This window comes from Onychomys torridus, chromosome 7 (genome assembly GCF_903995425.1).
Source record: "Onychomys torridus chromosome 7, mOncTor1.1, whole genome shotgun sequence".
Classification (NCBI taxonomy): Eukaryota; Metazoa; Chordata; class Mammalia; order Rodentia; family Cricetidae; genus Onychomys; species Onychomys torridus.
In genome coordinates, this window is record NC_050449.1 from 53,887,149 (window position 1) to 53,903,274 (window position 16,126).

Sequence of the window (16,126 nt, forward strand, 5' to 3'; positions counted from 1 at the left end):
AAGGGCACCCTCTGCTATGCCGTGAGTTCCCAGCTGGCCTGTGCCATACACCTCCCCACAAATCAGGTAGCATCATGAATGAACTCAGATGAATTGTTCTCTGCACTTTGTCTCCTCGACGTATTTACTCTGGCTCCCAGGGAAGCCATAGCTTCCACCTAATGAGAGTGAGCCTGCTACTGTCAGCACAGATACAGCAGTGTGTGTGTGCTTTAAAAATGCAAGCCAAGATGATTGTTAGGGTGTTTGGCCTTCTGATCACCACACTAGGTCAGATCAGGCTTTCTCTCGACTATAGAGGAACCCTCATCCAATAACTGATGGAAGTGGATGCAGAGATCCTCAGCCAGGCCCCAGGTGGAGCTACAGGTGTCCAACTGTCAAGAAAGAGGAGGGTCTGCAAGAGCGTGAATTGTTGAATCCAAGATTGCAAAAAGCACAGGGACAAATAGCCAAACGAATGGAAGCACATGAATTATGAACCAAAGGCTGTGGAGCCCCCAGCTGGATCAGGCCCTCTGGATAAGTGAGACCATTGAATAGCTTGATCTGTTTGGGAGGCACCCAGGCTGTGGGACGGGGACCTGTCCTTAGTGCATGAGCTGGCTGTTTGGAACCTTGGGCTTACACAGGGACACTTGGCTCAGTCTGGAAGGAGGTGACAGGACCTGCCTGTACTGAATCCACAGGTTTAAATGAATCCCCAGGGGTGCCTTGATCCTGGAGGACATGGGAATGGAGGGGAGGGGCTGGGGGTAGGTGGGGGTGGGGAGGGAGGGGGGAGGACAGGGGAACCCATGGTTGATGTATAAAATTTAAAACACATAATAATAAAGAAAAAAATGCAAGGGACCAAGGGACCTCACTTCTGGTTTTCTGTAGCATTCCTAGCTGTATTTTGTTTGGTCTCTCCCCCTCCCCCGCCCTGTTTTGGTTTAGTTTTTGGAGACATGTTCTTTCTATGTAGACATGTTCTTTCTATGTAGACATGTTCTTTCTATGTAGCCCTCACTATGTAGACCAGGCAGGTCTCCAACTCATGGAGATGAGCCTGACTCTGCCTCCCAAGTGCTGGGATTAAAGACATATGTCACCACACTTGGCCCTAGCTCCCTATTTTGCAAATAGTAATTGGGTAATAAATTGATATGCATGGGGCTGGAGAGATGGCTCACGGGCCAAGATCACTTGTTCTTCCAGAGGACCCAAGTTCAGATTCTAGTACCTACTTCAAATGACTCACAAATGCCTATAACTCCAGCTCTAGGGAACCTGACACTCTCTTCTGATCTCAAGTACTCATGCACACATAGCATACACCCTCTCTCTCTGTCTCTGTGTGCACGTGTCTCTGTCTCTCTCTCATACAGACATTTTTTAAGAAAGAATGCAAATCAAATGAAAGAAGAACTAAGCAGATGATGGTTCACATTTCTTCCCAGTGTCCTCTGCCTTTTCCTCTCTCTTTACGACTTACTTTGATCTCAAATTTACAAGATGTACTTGTCAATGGGAGAATATGTTCTACTTTACCAAAGAATTGATTTCATTTTAATAGAACAGTGATGTTCATTCGAAACAAGAGCCACATCTGATCCTGTAGGCAAGCAACTCGTTACTTTTTCAATTCACAAAACATTTTTAGACAACACCTCATTTGATCCTCATAACAACACTATAAAGTAGATGTGACTTTTTTTTTCATTACAGAGGATCAAATGTAGAGCCTCATGCATGCTAGCCAAATGCCCAACCACAGAGCTCCATCCTCAGTCCAATAAGACAATGGGGCTTTCATCTTCCATGGCATGGAATTCATTGCAATTTGGCTGGCTGGCTAGCTATGGCTTCAGAAAAATGAGGGCTTTATAGAAATGGATAATCCCTGAAATCTCACCATGGAGAAACAGGCTAAAAGGCAAAGTAGGCGTTTGGAGGAATTATTAAGATCACAAATTAAGTCACTTCTATGGACTCCATAGCAGGAAATAGATTTTTAATGAGGAAATTGAAGCTAATATGTACCAGCTGTCCTGTTACCCACTGACGAGTATTAAGGCAGATTAAATTATTAATGAAAACTGTAGCAGCTTAGAAACTTAACCTCTTCCCAGTCCCCCTTCCTCTCCCTTCTCTCCCTGGTTCAACACCACCATTAGAAGCAGCGCACCCGATCATACACAGTTTGCGACAACGGCTTGCTTTACTATCCAGTAGCAGTGGGGCCTCCCAAGCTGGTGAACCTTGCTTTGCAACTGTAAAGCAGAGAGGGCAGCAAATTCATAGAGTTAGGCAGAGGATCAGAGGAGGCAGGAAAAGTAGCGCCCACAATGGCTGGCTTGAGATTACTGAAATATGGGAAGAACTAATATCCAAAGTGAGTATTCAGATGACCTGCACTGTGACAGCTATTCAAGTCCTTAAAATCCTTGAAAACACTCCCACAGGTGAGAACATAATTGCTGGCCAGAGCACTCTGCATCATCTACTATCCCAGCTGCCCTGGCTTCTCTCCTTGGATGGGACTCTTCATGATCTCACCACTTTCTCCTTTGGGGCACATCACCTCAAGTGTTTACTCTATGGAGTAGCAAGGCGCCTCCAAGAAGATTGCTAGATGGCTCCTCCCCAAACACTTACTTCTTTGGCAGCCAAACTTCACTTGACCCATAGACTCATGAGCAAAGACTAAAGATTGTGGAGGCTAAGGATATGTCGCAGTCTGTAAAGTGTTTGCTACAAAAGGGTATGGTGATGTGTGTCTGTAATCCCCTGGGGAGACAAAAAAAAAAAAAAAAAAAGAAGGATCCTTGGGGGCTTGCTAACCAGATTCAACAAGACCATACCTTAAAAAATAAGGAGGAGCTGGAGACACGAATCAGCAGTTTAGAGTATATACTGCTCTTCCAGAAGACCCAGGTTCAGTTCTCAGCACCCACATTAGATAGCTCACACCTGTCCAGTTCTAAGGGACCCAAATGTCCCTTTCTGGCCTCCATATGCTCCTGCGCCCACATAGTATATATAAATGCACAGAGGCCCCCTCACATACACAGAAATAAAAATTAAAAAAACCTTTAACAAGAAAAAAATAAATTAAAAATAAGGTAGAAAGTGAGTGAGGAAGACATCTGACACAGGTCTCTGCTGTGGATGTTGCTCTGTGTAAATAAAGTTCTGATTGGCCAGTGGCCAGGCAGGAAGTATAGGCGGGACAAGAGAGTAGAGAATTCTGGGAAGTAGAAGACTGGAGAGAGACACCTCCAGCTGCTGCCATGAGAAGCGACATGTAAAGACACTGGTAAGCCACAAGCCATGTGGCAAAGTATAGACTAACAGAAATGGGTTAATTTAAGATAGAAAAAGTAGATAACAAGAAGCCTGCCACAGCCATACAGTTTGTAAACAATGTAAGTTTCTGTGTGCTTTCTTGGTTGGGTCTGAGCGACTGTGGGTCTGGCGGGTAAGAGAGATTTGTCCTGACTGGGCCAGGCAGGAAAACTCTAACTACAGGTCTCTGCCCTAAACACACCTGTGCACACATGTAAATAGGTGCACACATACAAAATCATATAATCACTTTGGCATATACTACTAAGACTTTTGAAGTTGTTATCCTTAAACAGACATTTAATAATATCACTATCACATGATTATTGAAGTGACTCCATCATTATGTATACTTTTTTTTAAAGTGTTAGCTTTATACACACACACACACACACACACACACACACACACACACACACACACACGCACGCACGCACACACACACACACACGCACGCACGCACGCACGCACACACACACACACGCACGCACGCACACACACACACACACACACACGCACGCACGCACGCACACACACACACACACACACGCACGCACACAACACATATGGGCAAATAAATGGAGGGAAAAGAGAGGAGATGAAAGGCTTGTTAACATGGCCCCCCTCAATATTCCATGTACTGGGTGCCAACTGACCAGAAATGAAGAAAAACACCTTCCTCCAAGTCCAGATTGAGGTGCTGTATACTCACATTGGTGTTGCACAGTTTGTACTGCCGATAGGCCCCGATGCATGAGATTGCTGTAGATCGCAGAGGCTGGGAAAAGGCCTGAGCTGCCCCCTGGGGCCTGGCACCACTGTTACTGCTCAATTCCGGGCTGTGGAAGAGACCCGAAGCTGCAGGATAGCTCTGATCATGAGTCAGAGGCAACTGATAGATAGAGGCCTCAGAAGCCGGCTGTCCAGAACGAGGGCCACTGCCACTTTGGTAGTGCGGTCCATTGTTGGAGAACTGGCGGGCTGGTGGTCTGTAGCCCTGCCTAGAGGCAGATGCCTCCTGGGACCTGGAATGCCGGGATGAAGGCCTTTGTCTCCGAAGCCTCTGTGGAGTATGTGCGGTATCCGTCTGCAGCGGTAAGATGTAGGGAGCCTTTCCGTAGCCATACTTGCCAGGGCCGATGGGACCTCGGGTCCTGCTCCTAAAGATAGACACACAACAAAGACCAACAGAGTCATGTGTATTTGTATACCAACTCAAGAGCTCTGGACCCATGGCCCAGAAGAGACATCACGGAAGCCAGAGCGGAGGCTCCCTAGAGACTAAAGTAGGATGGAGGTAGGAATCAGTGGTTGGATGACCTGCAGAAAATGTGAGAGGTCAGACACAAAGCTAGAATCACAAGCCTTGGTCAGTGTAAGGTCGCTGTATCATAAAGCTTGGGCATTTCTGCAGGAGCTACTTAGGGTTTCTGAGACCTGTAAAGACACAGTTGCAATTTCAGCAATAGTTAGTTCCCATTCACTTCCCCCACCCCATAATGTGTTTTGTTTTGTTGTGTTTTGTCACTCAGCTGTGTCTGAATTTCTCATGATCTCCATGACCATGCATATCCAAAGAGCCTACTTTCTTGGGTAAGTGGAGCTTAGCCTGAACCATGACATTCTACTACAGTCCTAAGACCTACCTTGCACTGACACTTAAAGACCAGTGGGTAATAAGCGATTGTCTATCATGATTCTCAAGGAAACCCGTGCTAAGCAATGAGTTGCCCTTGTGCTGGCCTGACTCTTCAGATTTTGTAAAGATGAACTTCCTTCTGAGGCCTTGTAAAAACCGCATGTACAGTGGTTATGCTCGTAAATATTTAACAACTGCATTTCTCCACTTCAAAAGGCCCTGATTCAAAGCATGTGCCCCCTTCCATGGCATAAATACTCCTGCCGTGTCCAATCTCATGCCACCAGTGGGAAGGTACAGTCAGTTCTAACAAGCAGGTTAAAAAGCAGCAGAGCTGGGGATGGAGCTCACTGGCAGAGAACATCCTTCACATGCATGAGGCTTGCCTTCCATCCCCAGTACCAGTGTTGCATAGGAAAACCAGAGTCAGGTCCAGAACTAGGCTGGCCATCAATTTGGTCAATTAGCTCTTAATTTTACTTGTGTAGGGGAGGGCAGAAGAGAGCACCAGATCCTCAGGAGCCGCAGTCACAAAAGGTTTTAAGCTGCCAGATGTGGGCACTGGAAACTGAACTCAGGTCCTCTGCCAGAAGAGGACCCACTTTCCAGCCCCACACATGTCAATTTGTTAAGCAAATATTGTGGACAAAACACAGAGCTAGGAATGGTGCAGAAAAACAAAAAGGAACCAGGAACATGTTCCAAGACCCCAACCTCACAACCTAAAACCAGAGCAGAATGCAGGCGAGGGTATGAACCTTAGAATTAATCTACTTTGTGTGTCTGGGGGAATTCTGAGGCAACAGGAAACACACATGTCCAAGAGATCTAAAAGGTGTCCTGGTCCTTGAGAGGAGATTCACCCAGCATCCACCACTCTGCAGAAGGACTTAAGCAATTTCACTCTTATTTGAGAAATGACTCAACTGGATGAAATGACCGCCAAGGTTGCTCCAACTCTAAAATTATATGCTTCCATAATAATTAATTCTACATTTATGTAAAACTGGAAATGTGCCCAAGGGTTTCTACAGGATGGCCCCATTAAAATAAGCACATTAAAATAGCAATCAAGGTGAAACATTGATTTTTGCCCTCCTGGGGAAATTCTTCCTCCACTCTATATAAGCATGAATATAAAACTTAACAGAGCACAACTAATTATTAACATCTTTATCACTAATTGCACCTCCATTCTTGGCTGATACGGTTTTGAATTAAACTAAGCAGCAGTATTTATTTTACCTTCAGGCATTTCTCAATTAATCTTGGCAACACTTGGGACTCAGTTAATGGTGCAGGCTTTAACAGATGCCATTAAGAAGTTAGTCTTAGAATACATATAAGACTTGGCCCCAGTTTGCCTTTTCTTTCTTGTGGCAGGCCAGGTAAAATGAATGACATCATAGAAAGGCAAAGGAAGGAATTTGGGAGTGTGTATGTTTTGAAGTTCTGAAAGTCTACCAAAATTGAAATCCAGCCCCAAAGTAAGTGCTCAGTGGAGACTCTAGCTGAAGGTAATGGAGAAACCCAGACAACTGGGTAGAACATCTCACAGTTGCTGGTGCCTAAGGCCTTGTGGGGATGCAGGTTCTGGGGTGCAGAGGTGGCTCACTTGGTAAAGTACTTGCTGTGCAAGCATGAGAAGCTCAGTTGATCCCCCCAGATCACCCACAAAAAAGCTGGCTTGCCGGCCAGCCAGGTTAGCTGGCCCAGAGAGCTCCAGGCCCATGGAGAGACTTTACCTCAAAATGTAAGGAGGTGAGTGATTAAGTAAGACACTTAACTTTGACCTCTAGCCTCTTCATGTGAGTAGACACCACACACACACACACACACACACACACACTCACGCGCGCGCACACACACACACCCCACATGGGGGTTAGGGGTGGGGCAGTGCACTTTTGTTTGAGAGGTCTGGGATGGAGTCTGAGACCCTGCATTTCCACCAATCTCCCAAGGGAGTCCAGAGCCACTGGTCCACAGACCCAGAGCTTTGAGGAACAATGTAACGGTACTGAACTGAACTTCCAAACAAAGGGGTCAAAATTCAAGGTCAGAAATGATGGGTTTTAGTGAAGAGAAAGATAGCAATGGTGGTGAAGCAAAACCAAACAGCCCTCTGCGTCTGTGGCCTACACTCAGCACACACTGGTGAAGCCTGCTTAATAACACTCGTGGGCAACGGAGAAAGGAGCTGCTGGGATGGATGACTATGGGAAAATCTTTCTCAAAGCAGACCCTCACCTCAAAGGTAAGACACATATACAAATGTCTAGTTTTCTATTCATGTCATCTTCCATTGTGGGGTGGGAGGAGGGGGGAGGGCGGCTCTTCCCAATACTCTAAAACCGTTCAAAATATCCAGAAACCTCCCACCTTTGGAAAGACAATGATGTGAAAGCATTAAATGGTAGTTTGATTCTGATAAACAGACTACGATGAGCAAGCAAGTCAGACATGATTGTGAGCAGTTTGATTTCTGAGTCCTTGACTCCTAACATAGGGCAGCAGCAATAGAGCTATCCCTACTTGGCTGGACAGCATCTGTTTGCCTTGTGACCTATCAGAGCAAACAACCCTGGTGGTTCAGGGTGGCCTCTTCCTCACCAAGACAGAGACCATCTGGCCATCTGCAGGGGGTCTCCACAGAATGGGGTAAATTTACACAGTGTTGTGACAATAAGCACAGATGTGCCCATGGGGCCCCATGTGAATGTTTAACCCTTCTAGGAGAGCCTGCAGCTTCCTAGGGGGATGATAAGTTGGCTTATTCTTAAGCTTTGTCAGAACCAAGCTGTGGAATTTTACTTTACAAACTCCACTTGACAATATTTTGGCTAACTGTTAAAAGTTAAGCAACGTGCTGGTCAGTTTTAACTGTCAACTCCACAGCATCTGGAATCACCCAGGAAGAGCAGAATTAAATAGGTCAGATTGGTCTGTAGGCATGTCTGTGGGGAGTCTTATTAGTTGATATAGGAAGACCTAGCCCATGGTGGGTGGCACCATTCCCTAAGCTGGGCCCTGAACTATGTAAAGGTGGAGAAGGCTGGCTAAGAGCAAGCCAGCAGACAACGTGGATACACTCATTAATGTCTGCTCTTGTAAGGATTTGTTGCTACCTTGACTCCCCCACAATAATAGACCATCACCCGTACCTGTAAGCCAAGTAAACCCTTTCCTCCTGTGTGGCTTTGAGTCAGGGTGTTTGTCACAGACGTAAAACCAGAACCAGCAATAAGACAGACAAGTTGCAGTTTGGAGATCAGAGATATGAAAGCCACAATACTGCAGTGGTCTAAAGACACACACCCCTGAAGCCAAGAGTCATGAGTTTGAACCTCAGCTCTGCCACTGGTGAAAAAGAGGCCATCTAACTAGCTTAGGAACACTGAATAAGCTACTCGATCCCTGTGCCTCTGTTTTCTCCAGTCGGGCTCAGAACTAGGTCACTGCCCAATGAAGCACTAGGGTGCGACATTTCAGGAGATGCCTAGAGCAGGCAAGTGATGGCTAGAGCTGTGAGTGGTGATTTTTTTTTTGTTGTTGTTTTGTTTTTTGTTCCATGCTATTAACGGCTGTCTCACTCCAACCCCAGGGCTAAACTGATACTCATTCATAAAGACGGCATCACAATTTGAACATCCTGACTACACCACAATCCTGATCATCAACCCTTATGCTTGACTCTAGGCTAGCCTGTGGGGTACAAGTAAATCCCCTAGGGTATGTGTGGACACAATAAGTTTGTGATTTGGCAGGTTTGGGGGGAGGGCTGATTCTGCTTTTGTTACAAGCCCCTGGGTGTCAGCCATGCAGGAGTTTCAGGGGTACACTTCACAGTAGCTCCTAGGCATTGCCACACACATCTGGAACATGCACACTCCAGTCTGGGCTTAGCATCATAGGCTAGTTCTTCAGAACCTCTCCTTGGGTGACCATCAGAACCACCTAGAACACAGATCATGAAGCTCCACCTGCCAAGTCAGGGCCTGAGAATCTGTATTTCCAACAAGCCAAGGGAGGTGCTTTTTCTCTTGTCCAGGGAACACACTGTGAGCACTGCTGGTCAGTTGACAGCGCCCCACCCCAAACATAAACTGGCTCTCACACTTGCCCCTCTTCTCAGCAGGAAGCCCACTGCTTGGCCAGTGGAGATGCCTACTGCACTTGTGTCCCCTCAGTCCTGGACAGACCAGTCCTGCCACCGTCCCTGAAGTCTCTCCAGGCCTCCCCAGCCTTGGTCTGTATCATTTCCTCTGCTCATGCTGCCTTCCCAGCAGAGGACCTGGAATGCATGCCTACCAGCTGCTCAGGTTCTCAGCAACACTCATCCTGACCCAAACTCCAATACAGCCTGCACAGAAAACACATCCTTTCTTGACCTCCCAATGGACCCCACGGAGCTGTCATCATACGGCCATCTTTCTTATGGGTGGTTACATTCCTGAGTCACTAGAATGCAGACTCCTGGGGGCTAGGTCTTACCCATCTGTATCTCCATAGCCTACCACAATGACTAGTACATAATAGGCATTCACTTTCATCAACTAACCACTGAGGGGCTGGAGAGATGGCTCAGAGGTTAAGAGCACTGACTACTCTTGCAGAGGACATGTGGGTCCAATTCCCAGCATCCATACAGGGACTCACAACCTCCTCTAATTCCAATCCCAGGAGATCTGGCCTCCTCAGAAACCGCACACACGTAGTGCAGAGATATAAATTCAGGCAAAACATTCATACACATAAAAATTGATTTAATTAAAAAACAATAATGAACCACTGAAAATGATAAAGCACTAATGAATGGCTCCAGTCGCTGACGCCCAAGAGAAGGAAGCCTCTTATTGCATTTCTTTCATATCTTTGATATGAAATAGCCAAAAGTCTGAGTAGTGATGAAATATATTAAGATCAAGTGAAACATATTTTATCTAAAGAGTATTAATTAATTATGGTCCTGAGGACAAGGCCACTTCCCTATATGTAGGAATCAAATGTTCTTTGTTGAGTGGGAAACTTCTTGGCACCTAGAGAAGAAACAGGTCCTTGGACTTGGAAGGAAGGCCCAACAAGAGCTGAGTCACCCCCTCTATTCTCAAAATGAGAGAAAACAATAGGCTGGACAGATAGCTTAGTGAGTGAAATGATTGCCCTGCAAGCATGGGGACCCTTGTTAAATCCTCAGAGCCCACATTTAAAAAGCCAATGGTGAAGTGAACTTGTAATCTCAGCCCTGGAAGGCAGAAATGGGCAGACCCCTAGGGCTTGCAGACCAGAAAGACAGCCTGGTCTATTTGTGAGTTCCAGGCTAGTGAGGAACTCCATTTTTTGTTGTTGTTTTTTAAAAAAGGAGGAGGAGGAGGAGGAGGGGGAGGAGGAGGGGGAGGAGGAGGAGGAAGGAAAGAGAAAGAGAGAGAGAGAGAGAGAGCGCGAGCGAGAGAGAGCGCCAACTAAGAAATAACACTCAGGTCACACACATGTGTATATGCACACACATGAACATGCAAATACACACATACATTTTTTTAAAGGAATGAAGAATTTAGAATTCCAATCTGTGCATGCCTATCTTTTTAGCTAAAAAGCCACTCAGGCAAGGCTAACACAGCCATTTATAATCAATAGATGGCTTACCAACTCTTAGTTCCCAGCATGGCATAGAACAGGCAGTGAGGGGCCTTTGGGAAGCAGGCCTGTTTGTGTTTCTTATACTTCCCATGTTTATTTCTATTCTGTTTTCTCCTGTAGCCCAGTCAGGTCCCTGCAAGAGACCCAGCCCCTCAGCTGTGCTAACACTAATCACATTCAAGGATCCAACATCCCAGAGAGCAATAGCCCCTGTGACTGCCACCTTCAAGAAGCACTCGGGAAGGAAGGCTGAGAGCTGAGGAGAGTGAGAACCCTGCTGAGGGGCCACCTAAGAGTTCTAGTGCTCTGAGTATGCCAAAGCCTCCTTGCATGGCTTTGCTGCAGAGGTGCACGGCTTTCCACAACCAGAGAAGTAACATTCCTTGCACACAGGTACAGGAGTCAAGTTGCTAGGTGAAATAAGTCTTCCCCAGAGAAGACAGCAATGGTGCTTGGGGACAGAATGATCATATCTTCCTGCAGAGAGCACACTGAGGTAAAGGTGGATGGAAGTCCCTGCACCAGATTCTGTTGAAAACATGGCCCCTACTGTGTCTAATAGAGAATGCCCACAGGAGTAGAAGGGGCCCTTCCTGCCACATTCTAACTTTTTACTGCTCTCTAGCAAGCAAAAACACTTACCAAGCCAGTGTTTTGCACGCTAGTCTAAGTACCAAATTCCAGCATTGGGCAATGTGATGCTGTGTATCACAAACTCCCAAGTACAGAGATGCTGAGTCTGAAGGTTGCCTCTACTCCTGGCTCAAGACATACATGGGCAAACTCCTGCTCTCTCCTCCTTCCACATGGTCCTTGAAGCTAGGAAAAGCAGGAGGGAAATGGGATTTGCAATGATGACCATCACTCACAGTTCATGGCAAGACCAAATGTTATCTCTTAAAAAAGCTTTTAGTACTGTTGTAAAACAGGGCCTTCTGGACAGGACAGAGCACTCAGGAACTCACAGCTTTAGTTGGTTGTTTTTTTTACTCTGTTCGATTTGGGGGGCCTGCGACCCAGCTCCCCAATAAATGCACACACTGAGATTTATTATTATTTATGAATGCCTGGCCTTAGCTTGGCTTATTTCTAGCCAGCTTTTCTTAACTTCAATTATCCCATGTACCTTTTGCCTCTGGGTTCTTACCTTTCTCTACCTCCGTTTTTCTTTCTTTCTTTCTTTCTTACTCTGTTGTTGGCTGTGTAGCTGGATGGCTGGCCCCTTATGTCCTCCTCTTCTCCATTTTTTGTTCCTTCTTTGATCCTCTAACGTTCTTCTCCTTCTATTTATTCTCTCTCCTGCCAGCCCTGCCTATTTCTCTCTCCTGACTCGCTATTGGCCGTTCAGCTCTTTATTAACCCAATCAAGTGATTTAGACAGGCAAAATAACACAGCTTCACAGAGTTAAACAAATGCAACATAAAAGAATGCGACACATCTTTACATCACTAAAACAAATGTTCCATAGAATGAGCAAATGTAACACATCTTAAATTATTATTCCACAACACACAGCAGCTGAGGCTTTCTACACAAAACCTGTACAGGACCAAGCCAGCCAATATTTCAGTGTGGATGGAGAGGGAATCAGGAGACCCCACCCCTAGCTTCAAGTTATTGGCAGTTGGTGGCTGCAGCTGAGAAAGAGTCCTTTTCCTCTGGGGGGTGTGGCCTCTGGTAGGTTGTCCATGCTCCAGTGAATGTCCTATACCCATGCACATAGCGGCAGCTCTAATTGGACCCAATGATTAGAAAGAAAAGGCAAATGGGCTATAAAGTTGGGTGAGGAACTTCCCGGGATATTTGGAGGAGTTGGAGAAAAAGAAGGGTAGAGAGGATCAAGACACACTGTATAAATGCATGTATGAAATCCTCAAAGAACAGACAAATACGATTTAAAAACAAAACCCATTTTAAAGGTTTTTAGGGATTAGGACTATAGCTCAGTTGACAGACAACTTGCTTAGCCAAATGCAAAGGCCTGGGTCCCTGCAAAAACAAGGTAGCACACACCTGTAACCTCAGCTTTGGGAGGTGGAGGACCAGGAGTCCAAAGTCATTTCCAGCTACGTAGTGAATTTGAGGTCAGCCTGGGCTACCAAAGATACCTCAAACAAAAAATAAAGATTTGTGTACACACACACACACACACACACACAAAACCTCTAACAGCTGTTCCTCTCAGTGCTGGCAGATGTCCAAGAAACAAGGTCTGCTGAACCTGCAGCACCCTGGTACTCTAGCAGGAGGGATGGTCTGAGGATCAGTCAGTGAATCTCTTTCAGTAATGCCTTCTCTTTCCCAGAGCTCATTTCCAGAATGAGACTGAGGGCTGTAACACCAGAAAGGAGCCAGATACTGCAAACGGGGCATGGTGTCATATGCCTGCCAACCCAGCACTCAGGAGGCTATAACAGGATTACTACTGGAAGTTCAAGCCCAGCCTGTGCTACAGTGGTGAGTTCTAGGAGAACTTGGGTTACAGTCTGAGATCTTGTCTTGAAACAAAGTACAACGATCATAAGGGGGAAAGAATCTTTAGGTGCGGGCTGTGTTGGTGAAGAGCCAACATCTAGGCTGCAGAGGGCAGAAGTACAGCTTCTACCACAGGCAATGGAGAAGGGTTAGGGCCTTCAAATCACCCTTCCACCCTCAAGGAGAGTGTGAGTCTGTGTAGCAGGCAGACAAGAGAGGAACTGAGGGGCAATAACCAGAGATCAGTAAGAGGCTGCAGCCCTGGGTGAGAACAGAGAGAACCACATGCTTTGGGGATAGTCTGTTGCCAGCATGGCGGCTGACTAGGATGTGGTAGTAAGCCATGTCGCTACCTGAACTGCGACCGTGGATCATAAGCCCTAAGCACACACACTCCATATGCCCTTCCACAGGGGTTCCAGAGCCAGCTGTGCTATGACACATTCAGATACTGGAGTAATGAGGAAGACAACTGATGGACAAGGCAGGGAGGTGTCCATACACAGAAGCAGCTCTCCAAAATACGGTAAAGTGAATGGGAACAGAACACAGAGACATTAAGGGGCCTCTGTACCTGTGTGTGTGTGGGGGGGGGGCAGAATACACACAATAAATACATGCATGCCCAAGTTACATTTCAGAGCCAATGAAAACAGAACACTTGGGAGACTGGAGAGATGGCTCAGCAGTTAAGAGCCCTTGTTGCTCTTCTAGAGGAAGAGGACCAGGTTTGATTCTCAGTACCCACATGGCAGCTCACAGACATGAGACTCCAGTTCCAGGGGATCCAAAGCCATCTTCTGGCCTCTCCAGGCACTTGCATACATGTGGCACATACACGCAGGTAAAACACTCATACACATAAAATAATAATTAAAAAGTTTAAATGGAATATTAATTTCTTCTGGGCACAAAGCCTAAGAGGATGGACTAGAAAGAGACCCACTTAATTTCCTACTCTTGGGTATTGCCACTGCTTCCTCACACCACACACACACACACACACACACACACACACACACACACACACACGGGCTTACAATACATGAAGGCAATATGCAACACACTCAATTGTTTTCACACTGCATCTACAAAACCCATCCATTTATCTCAGTAGGGTAATAGAAGGAGATGTCTCCCGGCAGAACTGCCCTGAAGTAGTGTCAGAGGGAGAACTCAGTGAGGAATCTTAATCCTTGTATATGCAGATGCCTTGAGAAGGAACATAACATATCCACTAATGGACACCCCAAAGCTGGGGTGGGAATAGAGAAGCCAAAACTTTCTTCTGAAATGTAGTCCACAGCAGAGATGTGCATACTTCCAGAAAGATTCTAGATAAAAAAACCGATGGGAGTGGTGGTGGTGGTGGAGTGGGGATGGAGGAGTGGGGGGGTGTCAAGGTCATCAAAAGGGAACCCACAAAAACAACTAACTTGGGCTCACAGGAGCTCACAGAATCTGGACCAACAGCTAGGGAGCCTCCATGGGACCGACCCAGGCCCTCTACATAAGTGTGGTTGTTGTGTAGCTTGATCTACTTGTGGGTCTCCCAGTGGTGGGAGCAGGCCTGTCCCTAACCCTTTGGCTGGCTTCCAGGAACCTATTCCTCTTCATTTTACATACAAATAGAAAATTTCATAATAATAATAATAATTTTAAAAAAAAGGAACCCATTCCTCATACCAGGTTGCCTTGCCCAGCCTTAATACAAGGGGAGGAGCTTAGTCATACCTCAACCTGATATGCCATGCATATGCTTAAATGTCCAACATTTCTAACCAATGGTCCAATAAAGCCCATGGCTCTAGGCTAATTCACGGAGACCAAAGGCTCTGTGTTCCAATAAGCCAGTCAAAGCAGCCCCAAGCCCCTATGTAGAAGAAAAAGAACTAGCAAAATTAGACTAGTGCCAGTGGCTATCTGCAAAGTTCTCAGAGCTCCAAATTATAGGGAGGAATTAAGAGGGTGTAGAACCAAGGATCAGAAACATTTGTGTTCCAAAGCTGTTATCTGAAGCAAGCTGGGCAGGAAGGGGTTTGCGGCCGAGGGCTGGAAGAGGCTTCTTCTCCCTGAAGCTCTGTTCCTGTACCATCACCTGCCAAAAAAGAACAGAGATCACGCACAGCCAGGGTGCAAAGTGGCTTCAAGCAAATGGTTTGGGTTGAGTGCAGATGTCCTTTTAGAAGTTCAGAAGACTGTAGCTCCTGCCAGGGCGGGGTTGGGCAATAAAATATCTGGCATCTACAAAAGATAAGAAGAAAAACTCTGGCCACTCAGCGACATACAAATTAAGACAGTGAAAACCATTGTTTTCCCGGCTGACTACCGTGTAGCAAATGCATGATGAGGGCTTGACCAGATCTGCCTCTATTCCCCAGGACTGGTTAAGACGAGGGGTAAAAAACAGCATGAGAGACAACTGACAGACTCGCTGGGAGCCTGATGAAAGAAGGGGCCCCTCCCCAACACTGTGTAGGCAGGGAGAGGGAGGGGCTTGTGGTGTGGTGAGTGCGGTTCCCGAAAGGTAAAGGAAAGCTCTTCCACAGGTGCATTGGGGGATGCTCCCAGGAGTCAGGAGTCAAGGAACACAGGCAACAGAAGTGAATGAAAGGTGGTTCTGGAGCGACTCCAAGTTTATCTTTTTATTATGTGTTCAGATTTTACTGGTGTCTATGTATGTGTATGTTTGTCTTTGTGTATGTGTGCATGGCGCAAGTGTGCCGGTACCTGAAGAGGATAAAGGAGGGCACTGGATACCCTACCCTGAAGCTGGGGTTACAGACAGTCGAAAGCCACCTAACATGGGTGCTGGGACCTGAACTAAGGTCCTCCGGAAGATCAACAAGCACTCTCTACTGCTGAGCATCTCTCTAGTCACACGACTAGGAGTTTAAAAGGCTTTTTTTTCTTCATGAGGAAGTGAAGCTTTAAGAAGACATTATCCTTGGCGACCTCTTCACTGCCGTTGGGTGGGTGAAGTTCATAGGGTGGTACCCGCACACTACCACCCTCCAAAATAAACCAAAGCAACAACCTTC

General features: G+C 46.4%; 1 protein-coding gene across 1 annotated transcript in view; it reads right to left on the reverse strand.

The window, feature by feature from the left end:
• Positions 1-16,126, reverse strand: part of Thsd4 (thrombospondin type 1 domain containing 4) — a 564,519-nt gene that overhangs the window by 441,750 nt on the left and 106,643 nt on the right. The window contains exon 5 of the mRNA XM_036194378.1: positions 4,043-4,490. Coding sequence (XP_036050271.1) covers positions 4,043-4,490 — 448 coding nt within the window. The remainder of the gene's footprint in view (positions 1-4,042; positions 4,491-16,126) is intronic.